This window comes from Scyliorhinus torazame, chromosome 7 (assembly GCF_047496885.1).
Source record: "Scyliorhinus torazame isolate Kashiwa2021f chromosome 7, sScyTor2.1, whole genome shotgun sequence".
Lineage (NCBI taxonomy): Eukaryota > Metazoa > Chordata > Chondrichthyes > Carcharhiniformes > Scyliorhinidae > Scyliorhinus > Scyliorhinus torazame.
Genome location: NC_092713.1, coordinates 247,425,537 through 247,450,173, shown reverse-complemented (window position 1 = coordinate 247,450,173; position 24,637 = coordinate 247,425,537). Strand labels below are relative to the sequence as shown.

Here is a 24,637-nt window from a genome sequence, read left to right as displayed (position 1 = left end):
CGATTACATAAAGCGGGATGGAGAATTTTCCAAAAAGGGTGCAATAACTACAAAAATAGTAAAGTCAGAATCTCCACTACTAGAGGAGTTTTCTATTCTTATTTATTTCTATATAAATACAAAATAATAAATATTCTGTTTGTTCCCAAATTCGAACCTATATCAGAAGGAGAGATACTGCCATGATGCAATTAACAGGATGACACAATCACCCAAACAATGTTTGCACCTCCGATCACTACAGCCTTGCCTGGTCAGATTTGGCACTGAAATTAAGTCAATAAATTAAGGCTCATTGAACTCCAATTTTCAGAGTTTAAAAAAAATAAATTTAGAGTACCCAATTATTTTTTTCTAATTAAGGGGCAATTTAGCATGGCCAATCCACCTTGAGTGGCTGCAACTGCTCTCTGTCTCTGTTGCTGAGTGCTGGCTGTTGCTGACTTGCCGGCAGGAAGGGGAGAGAGAGGGAATGCAGGAAGGCGACAAAGCCCACATTGGGGTGGGCGTGGCACTTGCCCAAATGGTCACTCCACCTACGCCGGTGGTGGGGCCGACCAGAGCCACCTATGCGCGGGTGGTAGCCTCCTCGGCCTCCACTGCTCCCGCAGCCCCGCCACCTTTCCGGTTGCTGACCCGAAAGCTGGGCATAAAGTGCTACGCTCACCCCACCATCACCATAGAGGCGTGCGTTCGCGCAATGGCCGGGGTCCTCGGCCATTGTGGCCGCCTCGCGAATGTACGGAAAGTTGTGCTCTTCCTGAGGGCTGAGAGGGCAGTTCACCTCGTCCTTGAAAAGGGGCTCGCGGTAGGCAGGACCTACGTGGCAGTGGACCCCCTTGAGACCACTGCCAAACGGGTCATATTGCCCAATGTCCCGCCTCCTCCTCCCCCATATCCAACTACTGGGGGATGTTTGTTCTGAGGTAGCGCTGCTCCCTCTAGGCCTTAGGACGCCCCCCTCAGGCACATCTACTCCTTCTGGCGCCAGGCTTTCATCCGCTTGGCCCGGGAGGATATATTAGAGGGGGGATTCGAGGTCTCCCATCTAGGGGAGACCTTCCTCATCTTCTGGTCTGCAGATGGCGTGCGGTGCCACGCCTGCAAGAAGGTGGGGCACATGCAGAAGAACTGCCCCGCTTCCAAAGCCACCACCGACACCAAGGTGGCTGCGAGTGGCACCGCCGACCCCTCCCCCTCCATTGGCACTACCACCCTGACCCTACAGGGGGACACCGTGCTTGCGTAGACTGGCTGGTCAGCTGCCGGAGTGGAAGAGGGAGGGTACCACCAGGCCGCAAGGCCCGAAAGAAGGCAAGGCATGGATCGGCTGCAAATACCCCCAACCCCGTCACCCTGCGCCCCAGAACCCTGGTCTGGGGCCCACCGCGGACACTCAAGCTTATCCCGGGCCCATTGACGCCTCAGCGTCGGGTACCGGGCCCGTCGTCGTTTTGACGCGGGTCAGCAAAGTGGGTGGTGGTGATGCGCGTGCTGCCAGGCCGGCGCAGAAGACGGCAACCTCTCGAACCCGGGGGCAAAGTGTTAAGGGAAGGGGGGGCGTTGCGAGAATGGAGATTTCTTCGTCGCAGGGCACGCCCCACAAGTGGCGCCACTCCTTGGAGGGGGGGGGGGAGAGAAACATCATGACCCCCCCCCCGGAACAGGGCGGGTGGCGCCCCGACCCCTGCCCCTCGACATTACACCGCACCCCAGGAAAAGATTAGACGAAGTCCATCATCTGTCGACCCCTGAGCTGTCGCAACCCCCCGAGCAGGACGCCTCAGGGCCGGGTGCGAGCGAGACCCTCGAGGGCCCGTTCCACCCGGTGCCATTTTGAACCCCAGAGGTGTTCCTTTTTACATCGCCGGAGGGCTGTGACGGCTCCCTGCCCTCAGGGTCATTGGGTGGTGGTGGCAAGGAGTGCCTCCCCTCTACATCCCAGTCTCCGATGCTGGCAGTCCCCATCTCCACCCCGGAGCTTATTCCGGAACTATCCCCGGGTCTATCCGGTGGCCCGGAATCACAAGAGGAGGGGGGATCTGAGCCGCCACCTCCCTCTGGCCTGATACAATTAGAGGAGTCTGCGAGGAACCCGTCTGTCGACGATCCGGGGGGTGGCATCGAGGCAGATCCAGGGCTGGTTGGTGGGACTGTGCTGTCCGCCACACTCAATGTGGCAGAGGACTCGGTCCCAGACGGCGACTGCCCGGAGAGGATGGTTGCTCGGTGGGGGGCACGGGGATGATTTTGGGTCCATCAGCAGCGAGACGGTGGGCTCCCTTGTGGCCCCTCATCCCCCGAGGGGATCTCGGGGATTTTCTGCATGTAAACCGCGGTCGCCAAAACTGAGTGCAGCTAGCCCTCGACCGGTGGTCGGATTTGGCGCTGCTCATCCGCTTTTCCCGCGCATTCATTAAACAGGCGGGAGACGCGGATGCTTCTGAGCAGCGCTGGCAGAAATCTTTCCTCGCCGGACTCCTGAGGGAGCAGAGGGGCCTGCGCTCCTCTGCTCCTTCTGATCCCTGAAAAGGTGAAGGTAGCACTTTACTCCTGACATGGAGGTGACCATAGCCAGCCTCAACATTAACGGCAGCAGGGACGTGCTCCGCAGGTTCCAGAACTTCTAGGTCCTCCGGGACGGGAAGTATAAGCGGTGTGCTTCCTGCAAGAAACCCACACCACTCCGGGAGACAAAGCCACATGGCTTTGAGTCACCTAACCTCACATTTAAGCGGGGTGGCTATCTTGTTGGCCCCACATTTTCAGCCAGAGATCTTGGGGGTCAAGGAGCCAGTGCCAGGCCGGTTGCTGCACTTGACCGTCCGCGAGGGGCCGAGGTACTTCACTTTGTGAGTGTCAACGCACCCCAGGCTGGCCAGCAGCAGACGACTTCCTCGAACAAGTGTCCACTCATCTTGGCACCATTGCCGCGGGCGAGTGCATCGTCCTGGAGGAGGGATTTTAATTGCACCCTTGGGACAAAGGACTGCCTTGGTACCCCATGCAGCTCTCGTGCGGAGGTGAAGTTAAGGAACCTGGTCGGGTTCTTTGACTTGGTGGACGTCTGGCGGACTCTCCATCCTGACTCAAGCGTCTTCACTTTTGTGAGGCCTGGGGTTGGAGCGTCCACAATCGACCGCCTCCACATTTCAAGGGCGTACCTGTCCCGTGTCCCGACGGCCTCTGTGCAGCAGGTGCCGTGCTTGGACCACTGTCTCGTGTGGGCGGGACTCGTCCTGTCTCGCGCTCAGTCGCGGTCTGCGTACCGGCATTTTAATAACCTGCTGCTGGAGGAGAGGACGAGCGGTTCCTGGGCTCATTTCGTCACTTCTGGACCGACTGGAGAAGGAAGCGGGGAGGCTTCCCCTCCTTGAGGCTATGGTGGGACATGGGCAAGACTCACGTGCGTACCTTCTGTCAGGGGTATGCGAGGGGGTCGACAAAGAGGCGGAAATCGAGGGTCGAGGAATTGGAAAAGGAGGTGCTCGACCTGGAGTCACGTTGGTCAGCCCGATGAAGACCTGGCCCTACGGCTGGTGCACAGAGAGAAGAAGGGTGCGCTGCGGGACTTGCAACATGTCGGGTCCCCGCACGTGTTGTGAGTGGAGCAAGATGGCGACGCCCACGGGCCGCACGTGGTCTGAGGAGAGGAAGATGGCGGCGCCCACTGGCCGCATGTGGGGGGTTGCCGAGACAATTGCGGCGATTGAGTGGGCCTGGCACACTGCAGTGAAATGTCCCTTCTTGCCACAGGCCTTGCAGAGTGCGCTCCGCGCCGCCCAGCACTGCCTGGGGTGTTTTGTCTGTCCGCAGAAGTAGCGCTTGGGTCCCCCGGGGTTGGTTGGATGCCGCACGGTGCAGGCATGGGGCTGGTTGAGGGCAGTCGCTGATGGGGTCTACAATGGGGTGGCTGCTGGCGGGGTCCACAATGCACAGGGGGGGGTGGGCCATGCGGTCGGGGGCATAAGCCTGTACGTTGCGTGAGGCGACCGCGAGCAAGAGCGCTAGTTTCTTGGTTGCCGCGAGGTCAAGCGGGGCCCTTTCTAAGAGGCGCTGGCGGATGTAGTCAGACCCTATGCCCGTAACAAATGCGTCTCTCATTAGTAGGTTCGAATGTTCAGTGGCCGAAACAGCCTGGCAGTCACAGTCTCTCACCAGGGCGAGCAGGGCACACCAGAAATCTTCCACAGACTCACCGTGAAGTTGGTGCCGCGTGGATGTGAGGTGCCTGGCGTAGATCTTATTGGTCTGCTGAGTGCAATTCTCCTTCAGTAGCGCCATGGCCTCTGCGTAGGTAGGCGCGTCCTGGACGAGGGGAAAAACGTTGGAGCTCAGCCGCGTGTACAGAACCTGGAGCTTCTGTGCTTCTGAGATTGGGTCTGGTGCAGACCCGATGTTTGCTTCAAAGCAAGCTAGCCAATGTTGCAAGTCCTTTTTGGCATTGTCTGCTTGAGGATGCAGCTGCAGGCGATCTGGCTTGATGCGGAGGTCCATCTCTGAAAAATCTCTGTATAATAAATTGATGCACTATCAATTACGACGAGACGAGAGTAGAGCGTAATCGAGGCTTTATTACACAGAGATGTGTGTACAGCAGCTTACAAAATGGCTGCTGTTCGGATAGCACATACATTTATATTCTGCCTACTGGGCAGAGCCAGCAGGCAGGGATCTACCCCCGTACCTGTAGTACAGGGGCCTTGCCGTAATACCCATATATACAATATAATACAACAGTGGTGACTACCACACGGGACCTGCAACTTGGCTGGTCCCGGGACGCGTATGTGAGGTCGCGGATCCAGATCCTTACGGACATGGACCGCCGGTCCCCCTTCTTCTACTCATTGGAAAAAAGGCTTGGGGTCCGTCAGCAGCTCCTTACGCTGCTGGCCGACGACGGGTCCCTCGTCTTGGATCTGGAGGAGGTTCAGGCCCAAATCCGAAACTTATACAGCGCTCTCTTCTCTCCGGATCCTTCCAACGAGGATGCTCGCTCGGAGGGCGCCGGTAGACTTGATACCCCTGTAAGCCTGGGGGAGCTGACCGGCATCTCGACAGCCTGTCCAGGGGCAAAACCCCAGGGCTGGACAGGCTGACCGTGGAGTTCTTCAGGGCGATCTGTGACGTCCTGGGGAGCGACTATGCGGGGGTCCTGGGGGAAAGTATCACAACCGAGGAGATTTCCCTCTCATGGCCTAGAGCCACCCATTACCTTGCTGCCAAAGAGGGGGGATCTCCACCACCTTAAAAACTGGTGTCCGTTCTCCCTCCTCAGCACGGATTACAAGATTTTCGCCAAGGCAATGAGTTTGTGCCTTGGCACCATGCTAGACCACATGATCCACCCTGACCAGTCCTACACGGTCCCGGGCCGCACAATCCATGACAATATTCATCTGGTCCGGAACCTGGTCCATCATTCCCAGAGGGCTGGCATGTTGAGCGCCTTCCTGTCCCTTGATCAGGAGAAGTCGTTTGACAGGGTGGATCATGAATATTTATTCGGGACTCTGCAAGCATTCGGGTTCGGGACACAATTTGTCGCCCGGATCCGACTTCTGTACACTGCCACAGAGCGTCTCGTTAAGGTTAACGGATCTCTGACGGCGCCCTTTCGCTTTAAGAGAGGAGTGCGTCAGGGCTGCCCTTTGTCTGGACAACTTTATTCTATTTGCGTGGAGCCTTTCCTGCGCCTCCTGCAGAGGAGGCTGTCGGGGCTGCTTCTGCACGGGCCGGGCATCGGTGTGGTCCTTTCAGCTGACGCTGATGACATGCTCCTCATGTTCATTGACCTTGCTGACCTGCGGCGGATGCGAGAATGCCAGGCTGTGTACTCTGACGCGTCCTCTGCCAGGATCAACTGGGCCAAATGTTCCGGACTCCTGTTCGGTCCGTGGCAGACGGACCCCCTCCCTGAGGAGTTCAGGCATTTCACCTGGAGCAGGACCAGCCTCCTCTATTTGGGAGTCCATCTTTGCCCGGCTGAGGAATCCTGGCCGGCTAACTGGCAGGAGCTGGAGACCAAGGTCGGCGCTCGCTTGCGACGCTGGACAGGACTGCTCCGAGTGCTGTCTTACAGGGGTCGGGTTCTCGTCATAAACCAGCTGATAGCTTTCATGTTGTGGTACTGGCTGGTCACTTTGACCCCTCCCCCTGACTTTGTCAAAAAGATCCAGAGACTGCTCGTAGAGTTCTTCTGGGACAAGAGACTGCACTGGGTCGCTGCTGAGGTTCTGGGTCTCCCGCTTAGGGAGAGCGGCCAGGAGCTGGTGTGCCTTAACACCCAGGTGGCGACCTTCTGCCTTCAGACCCTGCAACGATACCTTTACATTGAGCCGCCTCCACGATGGTGTGCCCAGGCGACAAATGTCTTCCGCCAGGTGCATGGCCTGATTTATGATGTGCAGCTCCTGTTCATAGATCTGCAGGGTCTTCGTTACCCTCTGCAGGCGCTGCCCGTCTCTTACCAGGACCTGCTTAAAGTCTGGAACACGGTTGCCTCGCGCCACAGCTCCCTCCCTGTCAGGAGTGGTGGCTGTCGTCTGGGAGCCGCTGCTCAGGAATCCACACCTTCACCAATACCATTTCGAGTGGCTGGCAGAGGAGCGAGCTGTGGCTGCCGGGGTGACCACGTTCGGAGACGTGCTGGGTGGTGGAGGAGTGGGCTGGATGACACCCTATGAGTTAGCACAACGTGCAGCGGTGGACGTCCGGCTCGCAGACAATGCCATCCGAGACCTCAAAACAGTTGTGCTCTGACCCGATGGCACTCATGGTTTGAAGGACACGCAGGTGTGTGGTGGTATCCCGTCTGGGCGAACCCCTACCTGGACGGAATTCCACATTGGTCCCTGGCCCCGAAACCTCCCTCGGGGGCTGGTGCCTCACGGAAATACCCTCCGTGCCTTTTCGCACTGCGTGGAGGGGTTTCCTGTATGGGCTGCTGCTGCACACCCTTCACCTCCTTACCCTTGCCCGTCGTCCGGACATGCCATGGCATGCCTTGTTGCCGCCCGGCGGCGGAGGTCCCTACTGGAGGTCCCTCTATGGAGAAGTCCTCCCCCTCAATCTTGGGGACCTAGGGTGGAGGGTGTTCCATGCAGCAGCGCCGTACAATCACCGATTGCACTGATTCACGGACTCCCAAGAAGCCTGCCATTTTTGCAGCGTTGTGGAGTCCGTGGACCATGTCTATGTTATATGTTTTAGGCTGCACTCCATTTTTAGTTTTCGAACCAATCTTTTGCTGGAGTTTTGTTTGCACTTCGGCCCCACGTTCCTAATCTACGGGCACCCGGTGCGGAGAGGGGCGGGGAAGGCGGAGGACCTCCTTGTGAACCTGCTCCTGGGCCTGGCGAAGCGCGCCATTTATAGGTCCAAGCAGCGGACAACCGAGCGGGTCGTCCGGCCAGACGGTCTGCTCCTCTTCCACGGCTATATTCGTGGCCGGGTGTCCCTAGGAAAGGGAGCATGCGGTGTCCACGGGCGCCATCGAGGCCTTCCGTGCTCAGTGGGCACCGCAGGGGTTGGGGTGCTTTATTGACCCCTTTAACTGCACTCTTAATTGATGTTTTTTAAGTTTCTGTTGACATTTGTTATGTTTGGGCAGTGCCCCTAACAGGAGCGACCCTTTTTTGCTTTGTCCCTCAGTTTGTTTTCCTTTCTTCTGTTTTGTTGGTGGAGCTCAAAAGAGGGGCCAATGCACCTACCCTGCACAGCTTTGGGTTGTGGGGGTGAAACCTACGCAGACACGGGGAGAATTTGCAAACTCCACACGGACAGTGACCCAGGGCCAGGATTCAAACCAGGGACCTCAGCGCAGTAGGCAGCAATGCTAACCATTGTGCCACGTGCCGCCCCCTATTTTCAGAGTTGATGCAATCAATACGCCTAAATCTTTATGCATTCCTAACAAGACCAGCACTCACTTAATTTGAACATATGAAAAGTTGTGCGTTGTGGACCTATTGTTGCATCGATGGAACATCAGCATCGAACAGATAATTAGTCCTTCTATTTAATTGAATGGTACTATTATATATTTCCTTTTAAATTATTTTGTCCTCTTCTTAGACACTCTACATTGCTCAATATTTCCCAAATTGGCTGATTCAGGGGGCTGGATTTTCAATGCTCTTGTGACGCTATTATTAACTTTAAATGGTCCAATTGGCCAGAAGTCAAGCTCAGCACTGGGAGATGGGAGCTACCTGCCTGTCGCCAGCAACAAAGGCAGGCAATAGCCATGTTGGGGGCTGCTGCTGCTACCTTGCTGATTTGAGCAAGCAGCTCCTTGGAAGGAGGCCAGGAGGTCGAAAGGAGCTATACACACCAAGATTTGACTCAGCGCTCTTGCCGGCATTCGTTAATCCCTCAAATTTCAACTCAAAGCAACAGCAGAGGAAATTTAAAATTCTCACAATGAATATTTTTCATGTTCATTTTTTCATGTCCCAGAAAAATAGTCAAGATCAAGAACTCACTGATGTGTTGGATGCTCTGGATCTGTGGAACACATACAGGCCACCAACACTTAAAATAGTGCATAACTATTTTATTAAGTTAGAAACTGTTGAACATACTTTCACTGTGGGTTAACACAATGTTAGATTAAACTAAAGACCTATGCCTGTCCTAACCAGGCTTTGCACTCAGCACATGGTGAAGATCGGTGCTGTAAACTGTAAGCTCTGTCCTTCTAGGAGGCTGCATCCCGAATGAACGGGAACTCTGATGCCCCCTGTCTTTATAGTGAGTGTGCTCTAACTGGTGATTGGCTGCGGTGTTGTGTGTGTTGATTGGTCCCGCTGTGTGTCCATCAGTGTGTGTGTATCTGCACCATGATATACTGGTGTGTATTATGACACTCACCATACATTCTGCAACCAACCTTTCTGTGATACATCATGTAGATGACAGCTACATGCTGGGCTTCTATGGCACAATCAGAACAAACTAACTTGCACAAAATTGGAAGACTAACTACCATTCTTTAATAATAAAGGGGATTCAGAGGTGAGGTGGAGGGATGAGGGAAGAATAAACATATTGGATGGAGTGGATTTAATGGGCAAAATGTTTTTGTTCTCACTTGATTTTCTTATGTTCTTGTTAACAAATTATTATTTATTAAGATAATGATTTTACTCGGTGGAGTAAGTTGTTGCCGATTTCCATACACATTATTCTGCAACATTATTGACCCAAGTGTTACATAAGGATTTATGTGTGTAGTCCTACAAACTATCAACATCCTGGTGGTTACCATTGACCAGAAACTGAACTGGAATTGGCCAATGATAAATTGCCCTTAATGTCCAAAATTGCCCTTGGTGTTGGGTGGAGGTGTTGAGTTTGGGTAGGGTGCTCTTTCCAAGAGCCGGTGCAGACTCAAAGAGCCGAATGGCCTCCTTCTGCACTGTAAATTCAATGATAATCTCTGATTAATCGAGGACAAAGGTTCGGCACAACATTGTGGGCCGAAGGGCCTGTTCTGTGCTGTATTTTCTATGTTCTATGTTCTATATAAGTATTTTTAAATTCATTTATGGCCTGAAGATGTTGCTGGTGAGGCAGAATTTATTGTCCATTCCTAATGCCCTTGGGAATGTGATGGTGAGCTGCCTTTTTGTGCCATTGCAGTACATGTGGTGTAGGTACACACACAGCACTCTTAGGGAGGGAGTTCCAGACTTTTGACCCAGTGACAGTGAAGGAACGGTCAGATATTTCTAAGTCAGGATAGTGAGTGACTTGAAGGGGAACTTCAAGATGGTGGGTTTGAAAGGTGCTGCCTAATAAGTTTTGTGAGTTCCTGCAGTGCATCTTGTGGATGGTACTCACTGCTGCCACTGTTCGTTGGTGGTGGAGGGAATGAATGTTTGTAGAAGTCGTGCCAATCACGCAAACTGCTTTGCCCTGGATGGTGTTGAGCTTCGAGTGTTGGAACTGCACTCATCCAGGCAAGTGGAGAGTATTCCATCATACTTCTAACTTATACTTTGTAGATTCTGGACAGGCTTTAGGGAGTCAGGAAGTGAGTTACTCGTCACAGGATTCCTAGCCTCTGACCTGCTGTTGTGGCCATAGTATTTTTATTACTTGTCCAGTTCAGTTTCAGATTGATGGTAACTCCTAGGATATAAATGACGGGGGAATCAACGATGGTAAAGCCATTGAATGTCAAAGGACAATGGTTGGATTTTCTCTTGTTCGAGACTATCATTGCCTGGTACTTGTGTGACACAAATGTTAATTGCTAGTACTGTGGCTACAAGGGCAGCTCATAAGCTGGGATTTATGCGGCGAGTAACTCACCTCCTGACTCCCAAATCCTGTACACATCCACAAGGCACAAGTGTGAAGTGTGAGGAAATGCTCTCTACTTGCTTGACTGGGTGCAGCTCTACCAACACTCAAGAAGCTCAACACCATCTGGGACAAAGCAGCCGACTTGAGTGACACTCCATCCGCCACCTTCACCTTCACCATTCACTCACTCCACCACCGACACAAAATGGCAGCAATCCATACAACCTGCAAAATACACTGCACCGCCTTCCAAACTAGTGACCGCTACCACCAAGAAGGACAAGGGCAGCAAATGCATGGGAACACCATGCCATAAACTATCCTGACTTGAAATATATTGTCACTCCTTCACTGTCGTTGGGTCAAAATCCTGGAACTCCCTCCATAACAACACTGTGGATGTGCCTACGCCACATGGACTGCAGAAGTACAAGAAGGTAACTCACCACCATCTTCTCAAGGGCAATCAGGTATAGATAATAAATGCTGGTGGAGCCTACAACACCCACATCCAGTGAAAGAATAAAAATAGATCCAAATAACTTATATGCATGCTTATTGAAGCATAAATATTTGCAGTTCCAGCAAATGATATTTTGCATGATTTGTTGTAGCTCACCTGTTTCGGCTGTTCAATGATTTCAATGTAAGGATCACATGCTAAATAGAAAAAAAAGGCAGTATTAGTAGTCAGTCAGCAAGTCACTGAGGTTACGAGTAAAAAGAATGGGATGCTGTTTATCTGCCTGCCCCTTCATTCACACTGAAGAAGGGGTGAAAGGCAGATAAAAGTTTGGATAAACAAAAACATATACCCAAAACAGATAAGAACCTTAATAAAGTGTTAAACTTGGTGTCTGACACCAGTATTAGGAACCTGAGCCAATTTTCAGACTCTGATGGTTAGATTGTGTGCATGCTCTGCCCACTATTCCTGGATATAGATCAGATTAAGCAGTAGTTACTAAAGATTGAATGCTCTTCTCGGTCTCACAAAACCTTGCTACTGAATGCAAAGTGTTCAGTTTCCTTGTCACTGAGATTGCGTCATCCCTCATTGAGTGCTGGCAGCTCACCAATCCCATTCAAATGAGGCCTGACCATCAAAATGGTTCCTACCTCTCACTGGAACTGTTGGAGTTGCGATCACTTTACCCACTGCTTCCTCGATACCAGGTCTTTAGGATAATTAGCACATCATTTTCTTATAATAGATTAAAATCAGACCCTACATGATTTATTTTGAACCGAATACAAAGGCTGACACAAATTCATTTAGCTAATCAATTTTCAAAACAAGTCTTCATTAAATAATATCGTATTATTATCCTGACAGCCCTAACAGACAACTCACTGACGGCAGCAGAATAAGGTGGGAAATCTGGCAAATCCCTCACAGAGCCAACACAGCTGTAAGCAATTAAAGGCGAGAGATAATCCAAAACATGGCATGTAGGGGGGTGCATTGCAATGAAATAGGATCCAGCAAGCCTTGGGTAACAGATATTTTAGAAATTATTGGGCTGGATTCTCAGTTTGGGAGACTAAGGGCACGATTTAACGGCCTCGTCGAATCAGGCGCAAATCCGCACAAACCAGTTAAGATCGCGGGAGAGGCCGAAATTGGGAACCGCGCTGGGCCCCGATCAGTTTCCGATCTAACCGGCCCCCTCCAGTTGGTGAGACCCGGATCCCGCCGCGATGGTAAGAGAATGGCAAAAATAGACATTGGACCACTGGAAAATGTGGCTGGAGAAGTAATAATACGAAACAAAGAAATGGCAGACAAACTGAATAGTTACTTTGCATCAGGTGGAAGACACCAGTGGGATGCCAGAGCTCCAGGAGAACCAGGGGCAAAGATGAGTGCAGTGATCATTACTAAGGAGAAGGTTCTGGGGAAACTGAAATGTCTGAAGATGGATAAGTCACCTGGACCGGATGGACTACACCCCAGGGTCCTAAAAGAAATGCCTGAGGAAATTGTGGAGGCATTGGTGATGATCTTTCAGGAATCGCTGGAGGCAGGAAGGGTCCCAGAGGACTGGAAAGTGGCTAATGCAACACCACTGTTTAAGAAGGGATGGAGGCAGAAGATGGGAAATTATGGGCCGGCTAGCCTGACTTCGGTCATTGGTAAGATTTTAGAGACTGTTATTAAAGATGGCGCAGCACAGTGGTGCAGTGGTTAGGACTGTTGCCTCACAGCGCCGAGGTCCCAGGTTCAATCCCGGCCCTGGGTCACTGTCCGTGTGGAGTTTGCACATTCTCCCCGTGTTTGCGTGGGTTTCGCCCCCACAACCCAAAAATGTGCAGGCTAGGTGGATTGGTCACACTAAATTGCCCCTTAATTGGAAAAAAATAATTGGATACTCTAAATTTATTTAAAAAAAAGATGAGATCGCAAAGTACTTGGAAGTGCATGGTAAAACAGGACTAAGTCAGCACGGCTCAGAAGGTAGAGTGGGGATAAAGGGGTCTTTTTCAGTATGGCAGCCGGTAACTAGTGGTGTGCCTCAGGGGTCTATGCTGGGACCAGAACTTTTCACAATATACATTAATGATCTGGAAGAAGGAACTAAAGGCACTGTTGCTAAGTTTGCAGATGATACAAAGATCTATAGAGGGACAGGTAGTATTGAGGAAGCAAGGGGGCTGCAGAAGGATTTGGACAAACTAGGAGAGTGGGCAATGAAGTGGCAAGTGAAATACAATGTGGAAAAGTGTGAGGTTATGCCCTTTGGAAGGAGGAATTTAGGCATAAGCTATTTTCTAAATAGGGAAATGCTTAGGAAATCAGAAGTACAAAGGGATTTGAGAGTCCTTGTTCACGATTCTCTTAAGATTAATGTGTAGGTTCAGTCGGCAGTTAAGAAGGCAAATGCAATGTTAGCATTCATGTCAAGAGGGCTAGAATACAAGACTAGGGACATACTTCTGAGAGTAAATAAGGCTCTGGTCAGGCCCCATTTGGAGTATTGTGAGCAGTTTTGGGCCCCGTATCTAATGAACGATGTGCTGGCCTTGGAAAGGGTCCAGAGGAGGGTCACAAGAATGATCCCTGGAATGAAGAATTTGTCATATAAGGAACGGTTGAGGACTCTGGGTCTGTATTCATTGGAGTTTAGAATGCTGAGGGGGGATCTTACTGAAACTTGCAGGATACTGCGAGGCCTGGATAGAGTGGACGTGGAGAGGATGTTTCCACTTGTAGGAAAAACTAGAACCAGAGTCCACCATCTCAGACTAAAGGGACGATTCTTTAAAACAGAGACGAGGAGGATTTTTTTCAGCCAGAGGGTGGTGAATCTATGGAACTCTTTGCCGCCGAAGGCTGTGGAGGCCAAATCACTGAGTGTATTTAAGACAGAGATAGATAGGTTCTTACTTAATAAGGGGAGCAGGGGTTATGGGGAGAAGGCAGGAGAATGGAGATGAGAAAATATCAGCCATGATTGAATGGCGGAGCAGACACGATGGGCCGAGTGGCCTAATTCTGCTCCTATGCCTGATGGTCTTATGGTCTAAACCAATAATCACCATAAAGGCCAATCTCCATCTTATTAATAGGATTGAATGGTCCTATCGAATGGTCGCCCGTGATCTAATTGGCTCTCCAGTGAGTGGTCACGTGGGTGCCCTTTAGCACACCTATTTAAAAACATGAAGCTAGCGCATGGCTGCTGTGGGGATCGGAGGAGGTGGGTAGCCATCTTTGAAATTGGGCTCTAAGCCCGGGGACACCGGGGCTGCTGCCCCAGTGCTCGGGAGGGAGCCCACAGGAGGGGGAACAGACCTGGTCAGAGGGTCGACCGCCATCGGTGGGGGTTCGACCTGCACTGGGGGGGCAAAGGGCTCTGGCCCGGGGGTGCAACATGCCACCCCCCGGATCGTGTATTCCCAGACCGTGAGGCATGGTAGCACAGTGGCTAGAACTGTTGTTTCATAGTGCCAGGGTCCCAGGTTGGATTCCCGGCTTGGGTCACTGTCTGTATGGAGTCTGCACGTTCTCCCTGTGTCTGTGTAAGGTGGGGGAGGCTTGGGATACCCAAAGGTACCGGGGTGGAAGCCATGCCGATTGTCGGTCTCTCACCCTCTCCAATTCCTTACAGATATCACAGTCTGGATGATATTGTGGATATTGCAGCTGCCCTCACAATGGCGGTGGCGTCCAGGCGGTCAGACGCCGGTGAAGGTGGCAGCAGCATCAACTCCACACCCTGGGGACCCAGCTGCCCTTCAGGCCAGGGAGCGACTCAGAGGGAAGGCGTCGCTAGTCATTTGACAAGATTTCGGACAGCATGTCCAAAGAGGGCTCCGCTTCAACAAGGGAACAGTGCGGTACTTGTGCCATGTCCTTGCGGACTTCACACAAGGGGAGGAGGAGGACCCCTGCTCCCAGTGGCTGTGAAGGTCACCACAGCCCTGAATCTTTACACCTCGGATTCATTCCAGAGCTCGTGCGGGGACTTGTGTGGCATATCCCTATCAACACACTACAAATGGATTTGTGACATCATGGATGCTCTGTTTGCCCGGGCAGCTGACTATATAAACTTTGACCTGGACCGGGATGGCCCAGGTCCAGGGGCTAATGAGACGATCTGGGAGCGCCCTTCATTAACAGGAAGTGGTTCCACTCACTGAACGTTCAACTTGTGTGCAACCGCCACCTCAAGATCAGGCACGTGCCCACACGCTTCCCAGGGAGTGTGCATGACATCTTCATACTTGGGCAGTCGGAGATCTCCAGATGCTTCGAGGGACACCCCAGGTTAACCGGTTGGTTCTTGTGGTATAAGGGTTACTCGCTGAGGTCCTGGCTTATGATGCCAGTATGGAGGCCAGAGACTGATACCAGCTTATGATGCCAGTATGGAGGCCAGAGATTCATAGTGCCAGGGCCAATGGTCAATGTGGCCACCCGGGCTGTCATTGAGCGGTGCATTGGACTGCTTAAGATGCGATTCCAATGCCTTGACCGCTCTGGTGGTGCACTGCAATACACCCACCTTATGATGGTGTGCTGTGCCCTCCACAACCTGGCACAGCAGCAGGGCGACGTGCTGGAGCTGGATGAGGAGGAAACATGCGGCCTCGTTAGAGGAGGATGAGGAGGATCCGGAACAGGAGGGCTGGAGGATGAGCCCTGGGAGGACCTGCGGGAGCAACCGGAGGACAGGAGGTGGAGGCAAGGGCTGGCATGCCAGGAGGCCCATGGAGGCCCTCATCCTCGCCCGCATCTTATAGGCCATGGGTTCATCCGTCAACTTGCCCCTTCCCCTACCCATACCTCCCTCCCGCCATCCGATACACCTCACCCTCCACCCCACCCCTCCAACCACTTCCCCACCCACCCATTCTCCCCCACCAGGAGTCGCCCTGTTCCACACCCCCCCCCCCCAGGATCTGTGTAACATCACTCCAGTGTGATGGGCCTGTGTCAGCACTGTCAGCGGGTCAATATACATGGCAGGAGGGTGATGATAACCCGCTGTGAGCTGAGCTGTGGTGCTCCTCACTCTATGCCATCATCTGACTCCTGGCTGCCTGCTGAGAGAGCGCTCAACTGCACGTGGTATGCATGTCAGGGGGAGGTGCCCAGATCTAGGATACCTTGGCAAAAGGGCTGGGGCTGGGTGAGGGTGGAAGGCAACTGGGGGAGGCGTGCAGGCCAGCTCGGTATGCGGAATAACGTGGCAGAGGCTTCATATGTCTTGTGATTTAATGGCAAACAATCACTAACAGTCCCTAGCTACCAATGGTGTCACTTCCTTCTCCCCCCCAGTGCCCTCTTAGCGATCCTGTATCTTCTTCGCCCTCCATGCTCTGCCACTACATCTAGATGTGTTGCCAGGATGCACATCAGAGGTGGGAGCAGCCCGATGCAACCCGGGTGGGGTTCCACATTACCAGAGAGTCTGAACATTTATAGGACGCAGTGAACAGTCAGCAGTGTGAGCAGCCAGGAGAATGTAGATAGCATCAAAAGAGTGCGTTTAAAGCATGTTCTGCAGCAATGGCGGTCTGAGCCAAGTCACTCCGATCCCGAGGGGGACACCCTGAGTCCACAGACTTGGCACCAAGCTATCCCCAGCTACTCCCCTAAGCTCAGGTAGCCCTCCTGCAGCAAGCCCGACAATTGTTAAGAGTTTTTGAGAGTTCTTTTACCCACTCGCTCCCCCTCAAGAGCCGTGACACCCGGACCCCGCTTGTAAAAACTTGCAGCGAGACGTTCACCTGAGGAGGAGCATCGCGGTCCAAACTGCGAATGAGATTTAAATCCATGCAAATGATGGTTGTGTATGGGCCTGCTGGCGCGGGGCACAAATTTTGTTAATGCCACCAGCGGGGGGACAGAGCATGGCGTCAGAATTGGCGGCGGGCACAAATTGTGATTTTTCACTTACGCGCTATGAAAAATGAAATGAAATGAAAATCGCTTATTGTCACAAGTAGGCTTCAAATGAAGTTACTGTGAAAAGCCCCTAGTCGCCACATTCCGGCGCCTGTTCGGGGAGGCTGTAACGGGAATCGAACCGTGCTGCTGGCCTGCCTTGGTCTGCTTTCAAAACCAGCGATTTAGCCCTGAGCTAAACAGCCCCTGTATTCTCCGCCCAATCACAATTCTCGCTGCCGGCGGTGGGAAGCGGAGAATTCAGTAGGGTGGGAATGTAATAACCCTCATGAGACCCACAGGGACACCTCAATTAATCTCTCCATGGGACTTTTGGAATGATCTTTATTAGTGTCACAAGTAGGCTCACATTAACACTGCAATAAAGTTACTGTGAAAATCCCCTAGTCATTCGGCGGTAGCCAACACTCCGGCACCTGTTCGGGTACACTGAGGGAGAATTCAGAATGCCCAATTCACCAAACAATATGAGCTCCCCCCATAGTGGGCTGAGGCCCGCCCAGCTAGGGCTCATAGATTTACCTTGTAAAAACCGACCCGGACTGGGACCGGTGTGATCGGTAATCCCAGTTGGGACTGTTAAACTGTAAACTGCGATTTGGCCTTTACTTTATGTTGGTTTATAAAGTTTACCTTCTCGGGTCTCCTGGGCTTTTATTCTGGCGATGAGGCAAACAGTGGCTGTGATTCTTGATGTCCTGACTGCACTGGAATATCCCAGTATGGGAGCGAGGTCAGCGGGATTTTGAAAATGCCACTTTTTGGAAGGCTGGAGGCCTTTGGCACAGACATAGAAAACTGGACCCGGTATACCGAACAGTTGCGATATTTCTTCCAGGCAAACGGAATTGTTTTTAAAAATATATATATTTCTATTAAGGATTTGCAGAATTTTTCATCATAAAACAGTAGCAACAATAATAACAATACAAACTAGAGTGAACATTAACATAGTGAAAAAAGAAAATATATACAACAACAATTAAATAGACATAACCCCGCGCAACTCAGTCTTCCCACACCATCCCAATGAAGCACTCACCCCAACCCCCCCCCACCACGGATTGCTGCTGCTGACATTTTAATTTTCCCCGAGAAAGTCGACGAACGGCCGCCACCTCCGAGAGAACCCTAGCGTAGATCCTCTTAAGGCAAACTTTATTTTCTCAAGGCTGAGAAACCCAGCCATGTCATTAACCCAAGTCTCTACACTCGGGGGCTTCGAATCCCTCCACATTAATAAAATCTGTCTCCGGGCTACTAGGGAGGCAAAGAACAAGACGTCGGCCTCTTTCGCCCCCTGAACTCCCGGGTCTTCTGACACTCCAAAGATCTGGACTCGGCACCACACGTGTGTTAAGCACCTTGGACATTGCCCTCGCGAACCCTTGCCAGAACTCTCTAAGCTCCAGGCATGCCCAAAACATGTGGACATGGTTTGCAGGGCTGCCCTAGCACCTCATACAACTGTCTTCTACCCCAGAAAACTTGCTCATTCTCGCTGCCATCATGTGTGCCCGGTGGACCACCTTAAATTGAATTAGACTGAGCCTGGCACATGATGAGGAGCAATTAACCCTGCCTAGGACCTCTGCCCACAGACCCGCTTCCAACTCCTCACCTAGCTCCTCCACCGGGGTTTCCTCCGCCTCCTGTAGTCCCTGGTAGATATCCAACACCTTCCCCACCCAGGTGCTGGAGACCACCCTGTCCTGTATCCTCAGTGGCGGCAGCATCGGAAAGGCCACTACCTGTTTTTTCAGGAAGGCTCGTACTTGCAGATATTCAAAGGCGTTTCCTGGCGGCAGATTAAATTTGTCCTCTAGCGCCTTCAAACTGGGAAATCTTCCGTCTATGAACAGATCTCCCATCCTTCTGATGCCTGCCCTCTGCCAGCTCTGGAACCCACCATCCAGCCTACCCGGGACAAACTTGTGGTTGTTACATATCGGGGTCCAGACCGACACTCCCTCCACCTTCTTGTACCTCCTCCACTGTCTCCAGATCCGCAGTGTCGCCACCACCACTGACCTGTGGAGTAACGGGTCGTCGAGAATGGCAAAGGAACCGTTATCAAACCCCCCCCCCACCTCCATTGCCCACTTCCTAATCATAGCTATATTGGCCGCCCAGTAGTAGTTTCAAAAGTTCGGCAGCGCCAACTCCCCCCACCCCCCGCCCACCCTGCGCTTCAACAGCGATCTCCTTACTCGCGGGGTCTTATTCGCCCACACAAAGCCCGAAATGACCCTACTCACCCGCTTAAAAAAGGCCTTAGGGATGAAGATGGGGAGGCACTGAAAGACAAACAAAAATCTGGAGAGGACAGTCATTTTCACGGTCTGCACCCTCCCTGCATGTCCCCCCTTCCATTTGCTCCACCAACCGGGTCAGGTCATCCCATTTCCTGGCCACCTGTATACCTAGGTATTGAAAACTTTTCTCTACCATCCTGAGCGGCAACTCTTTCAGTCTCTCCTCCTGCCCCTTGGCCTGGATCACAAACAACTCGCTCTTTCCCATGTTCAGTTTGTACCCAGAAAAACTACCAAAATCCCTCAGGATCCGCAGAACCTCCCCATCCCCTCCACAGGGCCCAAAATGTACAGGAGCAAATCATCCGCGTATAGCGAGACCCGATGTTCCACCCCCCCCCCCCCCGAACCAGTCCCCGCCAGTTCCTCGAGGCTCTCAGCGCCATAGCTAGCGGTTCTATAGCTAGGGCAAATAGTAACGGGGCGAGGGGACACCCCTGCCTCGTTCCCCGGTGAAGCTCGAAGTATCCCGACCTCAGCACCTCAGCCAGTTTGTACATACACTTGCTACAGGTGCCTGGTACAGCAATTTCACCCAGCCAATAAAGCCCTCACCAAACCTGAACCTCCCCAGCGTTTCCCACATGTACTCCCACTCCACCCGGTCAAAGGCTTTCTCTGCGCCCATCGCTGTTACCACCTCCGCCTCCCCTCCCTCTGAGGGCATCATAATAATAGTCAAAAGTCTCCGGACATTGGTATTGAGTTGTCTGCCTTTAACAAGCCCAGTCTGGTTTTCCTCTACCACCTCTGGGACGCAATTCTCAATTCTTGTGGCCAGAATCTTAGCTAGCAATTTGGCATCCACGTTTAAAAGCAAAATCGGCCTGTATGACCCGTAATGTTCCGGGTCCTTCCCTCGTTTAACAATGAGTGAGATCAAGGCCTGTTACATTGTTGGGGGGAGGGTTCCTTTCTCTCTAGCCTCATTGAAGGTCCTCATCAGGAGTGGGCTTAGTCTTTCTGAAAATTTCTTATAGAATTCTACCTGGTAACCGTCCGGCCCTGGGGCTTTACCCGATTGCATGCCCTCTATACCCTTGACAATCTCCTCCAATTCAATCGGGGCCCCCAGCCCCTCCACCAGGTCCTCTTCCACCTTTGGAAACCTCAACTGCTCCAAAAATTGCCTCATCCTTTCCGCTCCTGTCGGGGGATCTGACTCCTTAAAGACTCCGTTCACCCCGCCTGGATCCAAGACCATGTTACCCTCCTTATTCTTTACTCCCCCGATTTCCCTGGCCGCCTCCCTCTTTCGCAGTTGGTGTGCCAGCATTCTACTCGCTTTCTCCCCATACTCATAGACTGCCCCCCTTGCCTTCCTCACCTGTGGTCAGCAGTTCAAACTCCGCCTGCAGACTCCGCCGCTCCCTCAGTAGCCCTGCCTCGGGGGCCTCTGTGTATCTCCTGTCCACTCGGATCATCTCCTCCACCAGTCTCCCCCTCTCCACTCTTTCTCTCTTTTCCCTATGGGATCGAATTGAGACGAGCTCCCCTCTCACAACTGCCTTCAGAGCCTCCCAGATCGTTGCCGCTGCTACCTCACCCGTGTCGCTTGTTTCCAGGTAATCCTGGATGTTCCTGCTAATCCGCCCGCAAACCTCTTCATCCGCCAGCAACCCCACATCCAGTCTCCAGAGTGGGCGCTGCCCTCTCTCCTCACGAAGACGCAGGTCCACCCGGTGCGGGGCATGGTCCGAGACTGTGATTGTTGGGTATTCTGTCCCCGCCACTTTTAGGATTAATGCCCTGCTCAAGACAAAGAAGTCTATGCGGGAATAAACCTTATGAACGTGGGAGAAAAAAGAGAACTCCTTCGCTCTCGGCCGCGCGAACCTCTGGCTGACCCCATGCACCCTGCTTACGAAACTGGAATACGAATTAAGCCAGCTAGAGAGCTTGGGCATTATATGTCTGGTCCAGTTCACAGAGCGGGCAGCGCCAGTGGTCCCTGTGCTGAAGCCAGCCAAGTCTGCCCACCTGTGTGGCAATTATAAGATGACAATAAACAGGGCCTCTCACTTGGACCGGTACCTCATGCCACGAATAGAAGATCCGTACGCAAAGTTGGCCAGGGGTCACTCATTCACGAAGCTTGACGTGAGCCATGTGTAACCCCAGTTGGGGTAAGACGTGGCATAATGAAAAATTGTCACCATCAACGCTCAAAGGGTTGTACGAGTACACCCAGTTTCCATTCGAGGTGTCACAGCATGTGCGAATTTCCAGTGGATAAAGGAAAACATTGGGCTTCCCAGGGTGGCTGTCTACCAGGAAGATATGCTTGTTACAGGGACCACCGAGAAAGAACACCTGGGCAACCTGGAAGAGGTCCTCCAACGTTTCTCCGACGTGGGTGTCTGCCTGAAGAGAGACAAGTGTGTTTCCAGGTGAAAGAGGTCACATACCTTGGATACCGTACCTATAAGAATGGGCTGCACCTGGTGGAGGATAAAGGCCAGGTTATCAAGGGAACCCCGACACCTGAGAACGCAACAGAGCTGAGGTCATTTTTAGAGTTTGTCAATTATTATGGGAAGTTCATCTGAAACTGGTTACCTTGTTGGCGCCCTGCATGCACTATTAAAGAAGAACAGAAATGGGCATGGAAAACGCCGCTGGTGTAAGCATACACCAGAGTGAAACGACAATTGGTATAATTAAAACTGTTGATGCACTACAATCCGTCAAAGCCACTCGTCCTCACACGTGATGCATCTCCATATGGCATTGGGGCAGTGTTGCTCCACCAGTGGGACGATGGGATGGAACGGCCAACAGCAAATGTGTCCAGAACACTGGCCAACCCAGAGCGCCGTTATGTGCAAACTGAGAAGGAAGGACCTGCCGTGATATTTGCAGGAAATAAAATTCCACCAGTACGTCGATGGACATCATTTCATGGTGATCACAGACCTTAAGCCCTTACTTGACCTCTTTAAGGAAGACAAGATAATACCACCAAAAGCTCTGGCCAGAATCCAATGATAGGCACTACTGTTGGTGGCGTATAAGTACACTTTTGAACATCATCCATGGGCACAGATAACACATGTGGATGCCCTAAGCAAACTCCTGCTGCTTGTATGTCGTCACCATCCCTGCCAGTAGTGGACAAAGTTGTACTGACATTGAACCTTTGGGACACCCTACACGTGACAGATGCCCAAATGCAGAGGTGGACCCAAAGGGACCCTACATTGGCAAAATTGTGCCACAACGCCCTAAACGGTGGCTGCAAGGAAAACCCCTAGAGGAACTGTGGGCCTTTCTTGCAAATCAGCAAGGGCTCAGCGTGGAGGATGGCATCCTCCTGTGGGGAGCCCGTGTGGCCATCCCACGGCCAGGTCAGCAAACAATGTTGCAACATTTACATAACAGACATCTGGGTGTTTCCAAAATGAAGAGGCTCGCAAAGAGTTTTGTGTGGTGGCCAGGGCTCAACGGTGACATTGAGTGAATGGTGCAGCAATGTGCAAGTTGTCAGAAACACTAGAAGCTCCTTTCATCAGCCTCGCTCCACCCTTGGGAGTGCGTGGGGCGGCCCTGGGTGCGCTTGCATGCTGACTTCGCCGGGTCCTTCATGGGGTCAATGTTTCTGCTCCTTACAGATACCCACTCAAAGTGGATGGATGTGAACCGAATGCTTCCACCATCATAGAGAATTTGCACCAATCCTTCAGCACTCATGAAATCCCAGATGTGCTTGTCACAGTCAATGGTACCCCCATTACCAACAAGGAATTCCAGGTGTTTATGTGTGCCAATGGGGTGAAACACTTTTGAACCCATCCTGAAATGGTCTGAGCGGCAGCTCAGACGTTTAAACAGGGTATGAAGAAACAGACTGAAGGTTCCATTGAAACAAAGTTGGCACTATTTTTATTCTATTACCAAACAATGCTGCATATCATAACTGGGGTAGTGCCATCACAATTACTGATGTGCGAATGCCTCCGGACTGGCCTAAGTTTAATGTTCCTGAGCCTTGGCTGGAAGGTAGAAAGGAAGCAGGACCTCCAGAGTGTGCAACAGTGGTTTTAAACCAGGGGTAGCAGAACACGTTCGTAATTACAGGGACAGCTCCCAGGGACTATAGTGGCCAGTTTCATATGGTCAGGACTAGAGACAGACCGTGCAAAAGCATGTGGGCCATCTGAAGGACAGGGAGCCCACCCCAGAGGAAGCCACACCGGATGAATCTGTACCTCAGCACACCCTGTCTGCTGTCCTTTAGCCAGGAAGCACGTCCCACCAGGTACCTATGCCGAGGCCAGCAGAATGTGGATGACTCGGCATCAAATATGGATGCAGAATCCTCAGTGCTCTTGGAGGACATTGTAATCAAAGTCAGGCCCCCGACAGAGCCTCTTTGGTATCCTGCACGAAAAAGGTGCCCCCCCCGACACGATACACGGCCCCTGGCCCGGCCCACACCTGCTAGAAGAACAGCCATGGGTGAAACGGTAAAAGAGACCCCCTCCACAATCTGTTGGAAGGGAACATTTGGATTCGGGCGGAAGTGGGGGGGGTGGGGGGGGGTGGGTGATGTAATTGATCACCTCAACTGATCTCCCTGTGGGACTCATGGGAGCTCATGAATTCATCTTATAAAAGCCGGCCCGGCATGATCGGTAATTCCGGTTGGGGTCTTTGAGCTGTAAGCTCCATTGTGGCCTTTATTTTATGTTGGTTTATTAAATGCTGTTAAATTTACCTTCTCGGAAAACACTGAGCAGGGCCAACTCCACCTCCTCCTGCGCAAGGCTTAGCCTCATGCAGCTCAAAGTGGTGCACAGAGCACACCTGACCAGAACCTGAATGAGCAGGTTCTTCCCAGAGGTGGAGGACAAATGTGAAAGGCGCCAAGGGGCCCAGCCAACCACACCCACATGTCCCAAATGTGCGGGGTTCCGGACAGTCTTCTCCGAGGCAATGTCCAAGGTTGTGGGGTGAGGGTGAAGCCATGCCCAATAGTGGCAATCTTCGGGGTATCGGAGCAGCCAGAGCTACACATGGGGAAGAGGGCCAACGCCCTCGCTTTCGCTTCCCTAATCGCACGCCGGAGAATCCTGCTCGGCTGGCGATGAGCAGCACCACCCACAGCTGCAGACTGGCTCGCTGACCTTTCAAATTTCTCCACCTGGAGAAGATTAAGTACGCCATCCGAGGGTCAGAGGAAGGCTGCTTAAATGCATTGGGGCAGTTTGTCGGCCTGTTCCAGAACCTGTTCAAGGCCAGCAACGAGTAAAATGGGGAAACGGGAAAGATAGTAAGAAAAGGGAGAGGAAAAAGAAAAGTAGAGACGGGGAGGGGGGGGGGGGGGGGGGGGGGGGGGCGGCGGACCATACGCCGAGCCAGGGGGCGACAGAATTTAAATAGTGTAAATTAAGGGAAGGACAAGACAAACCTTTCTCCATAATACAGTAAATAAACACAGCCAGCAATGTACATAACCGTTTATAAATTTTGAAAATCACAATAAAAAGATTTAAAATAAAATTTACCTTCTCAGGCCTCCTGAGCATTTTTGTGAAAAAGGCTGTAGGCAATTGAAAATTACCCCACCCCCAAGAAGATGCTTGCA

General features: G+C 52.1%; 1 protein-coding gene across 1 annotated transcript in view; it reads right to left on the bottom strand.

Moving 5' to 3' along the window:
* Window positions 1-24,637, bottom strand: part of LOC140427466 (nuclear factor NF-kappa-B p105 subunit-like) — a 117,351-nt gene that overhangs the window by 71,678 nt on the left and 21,036 nt on the right. The window contains exon 3 of the mRNA XM_072512988.1: window positions 10,937-10,977. Within this exon, the coding sequence (XP_072369089.1) occupies window positions 10,937-10,977 (41 nt within the window). The remainder of the gene's footprint in view (window positions 1-10,936; window positions 10,978-24,637) is intronic.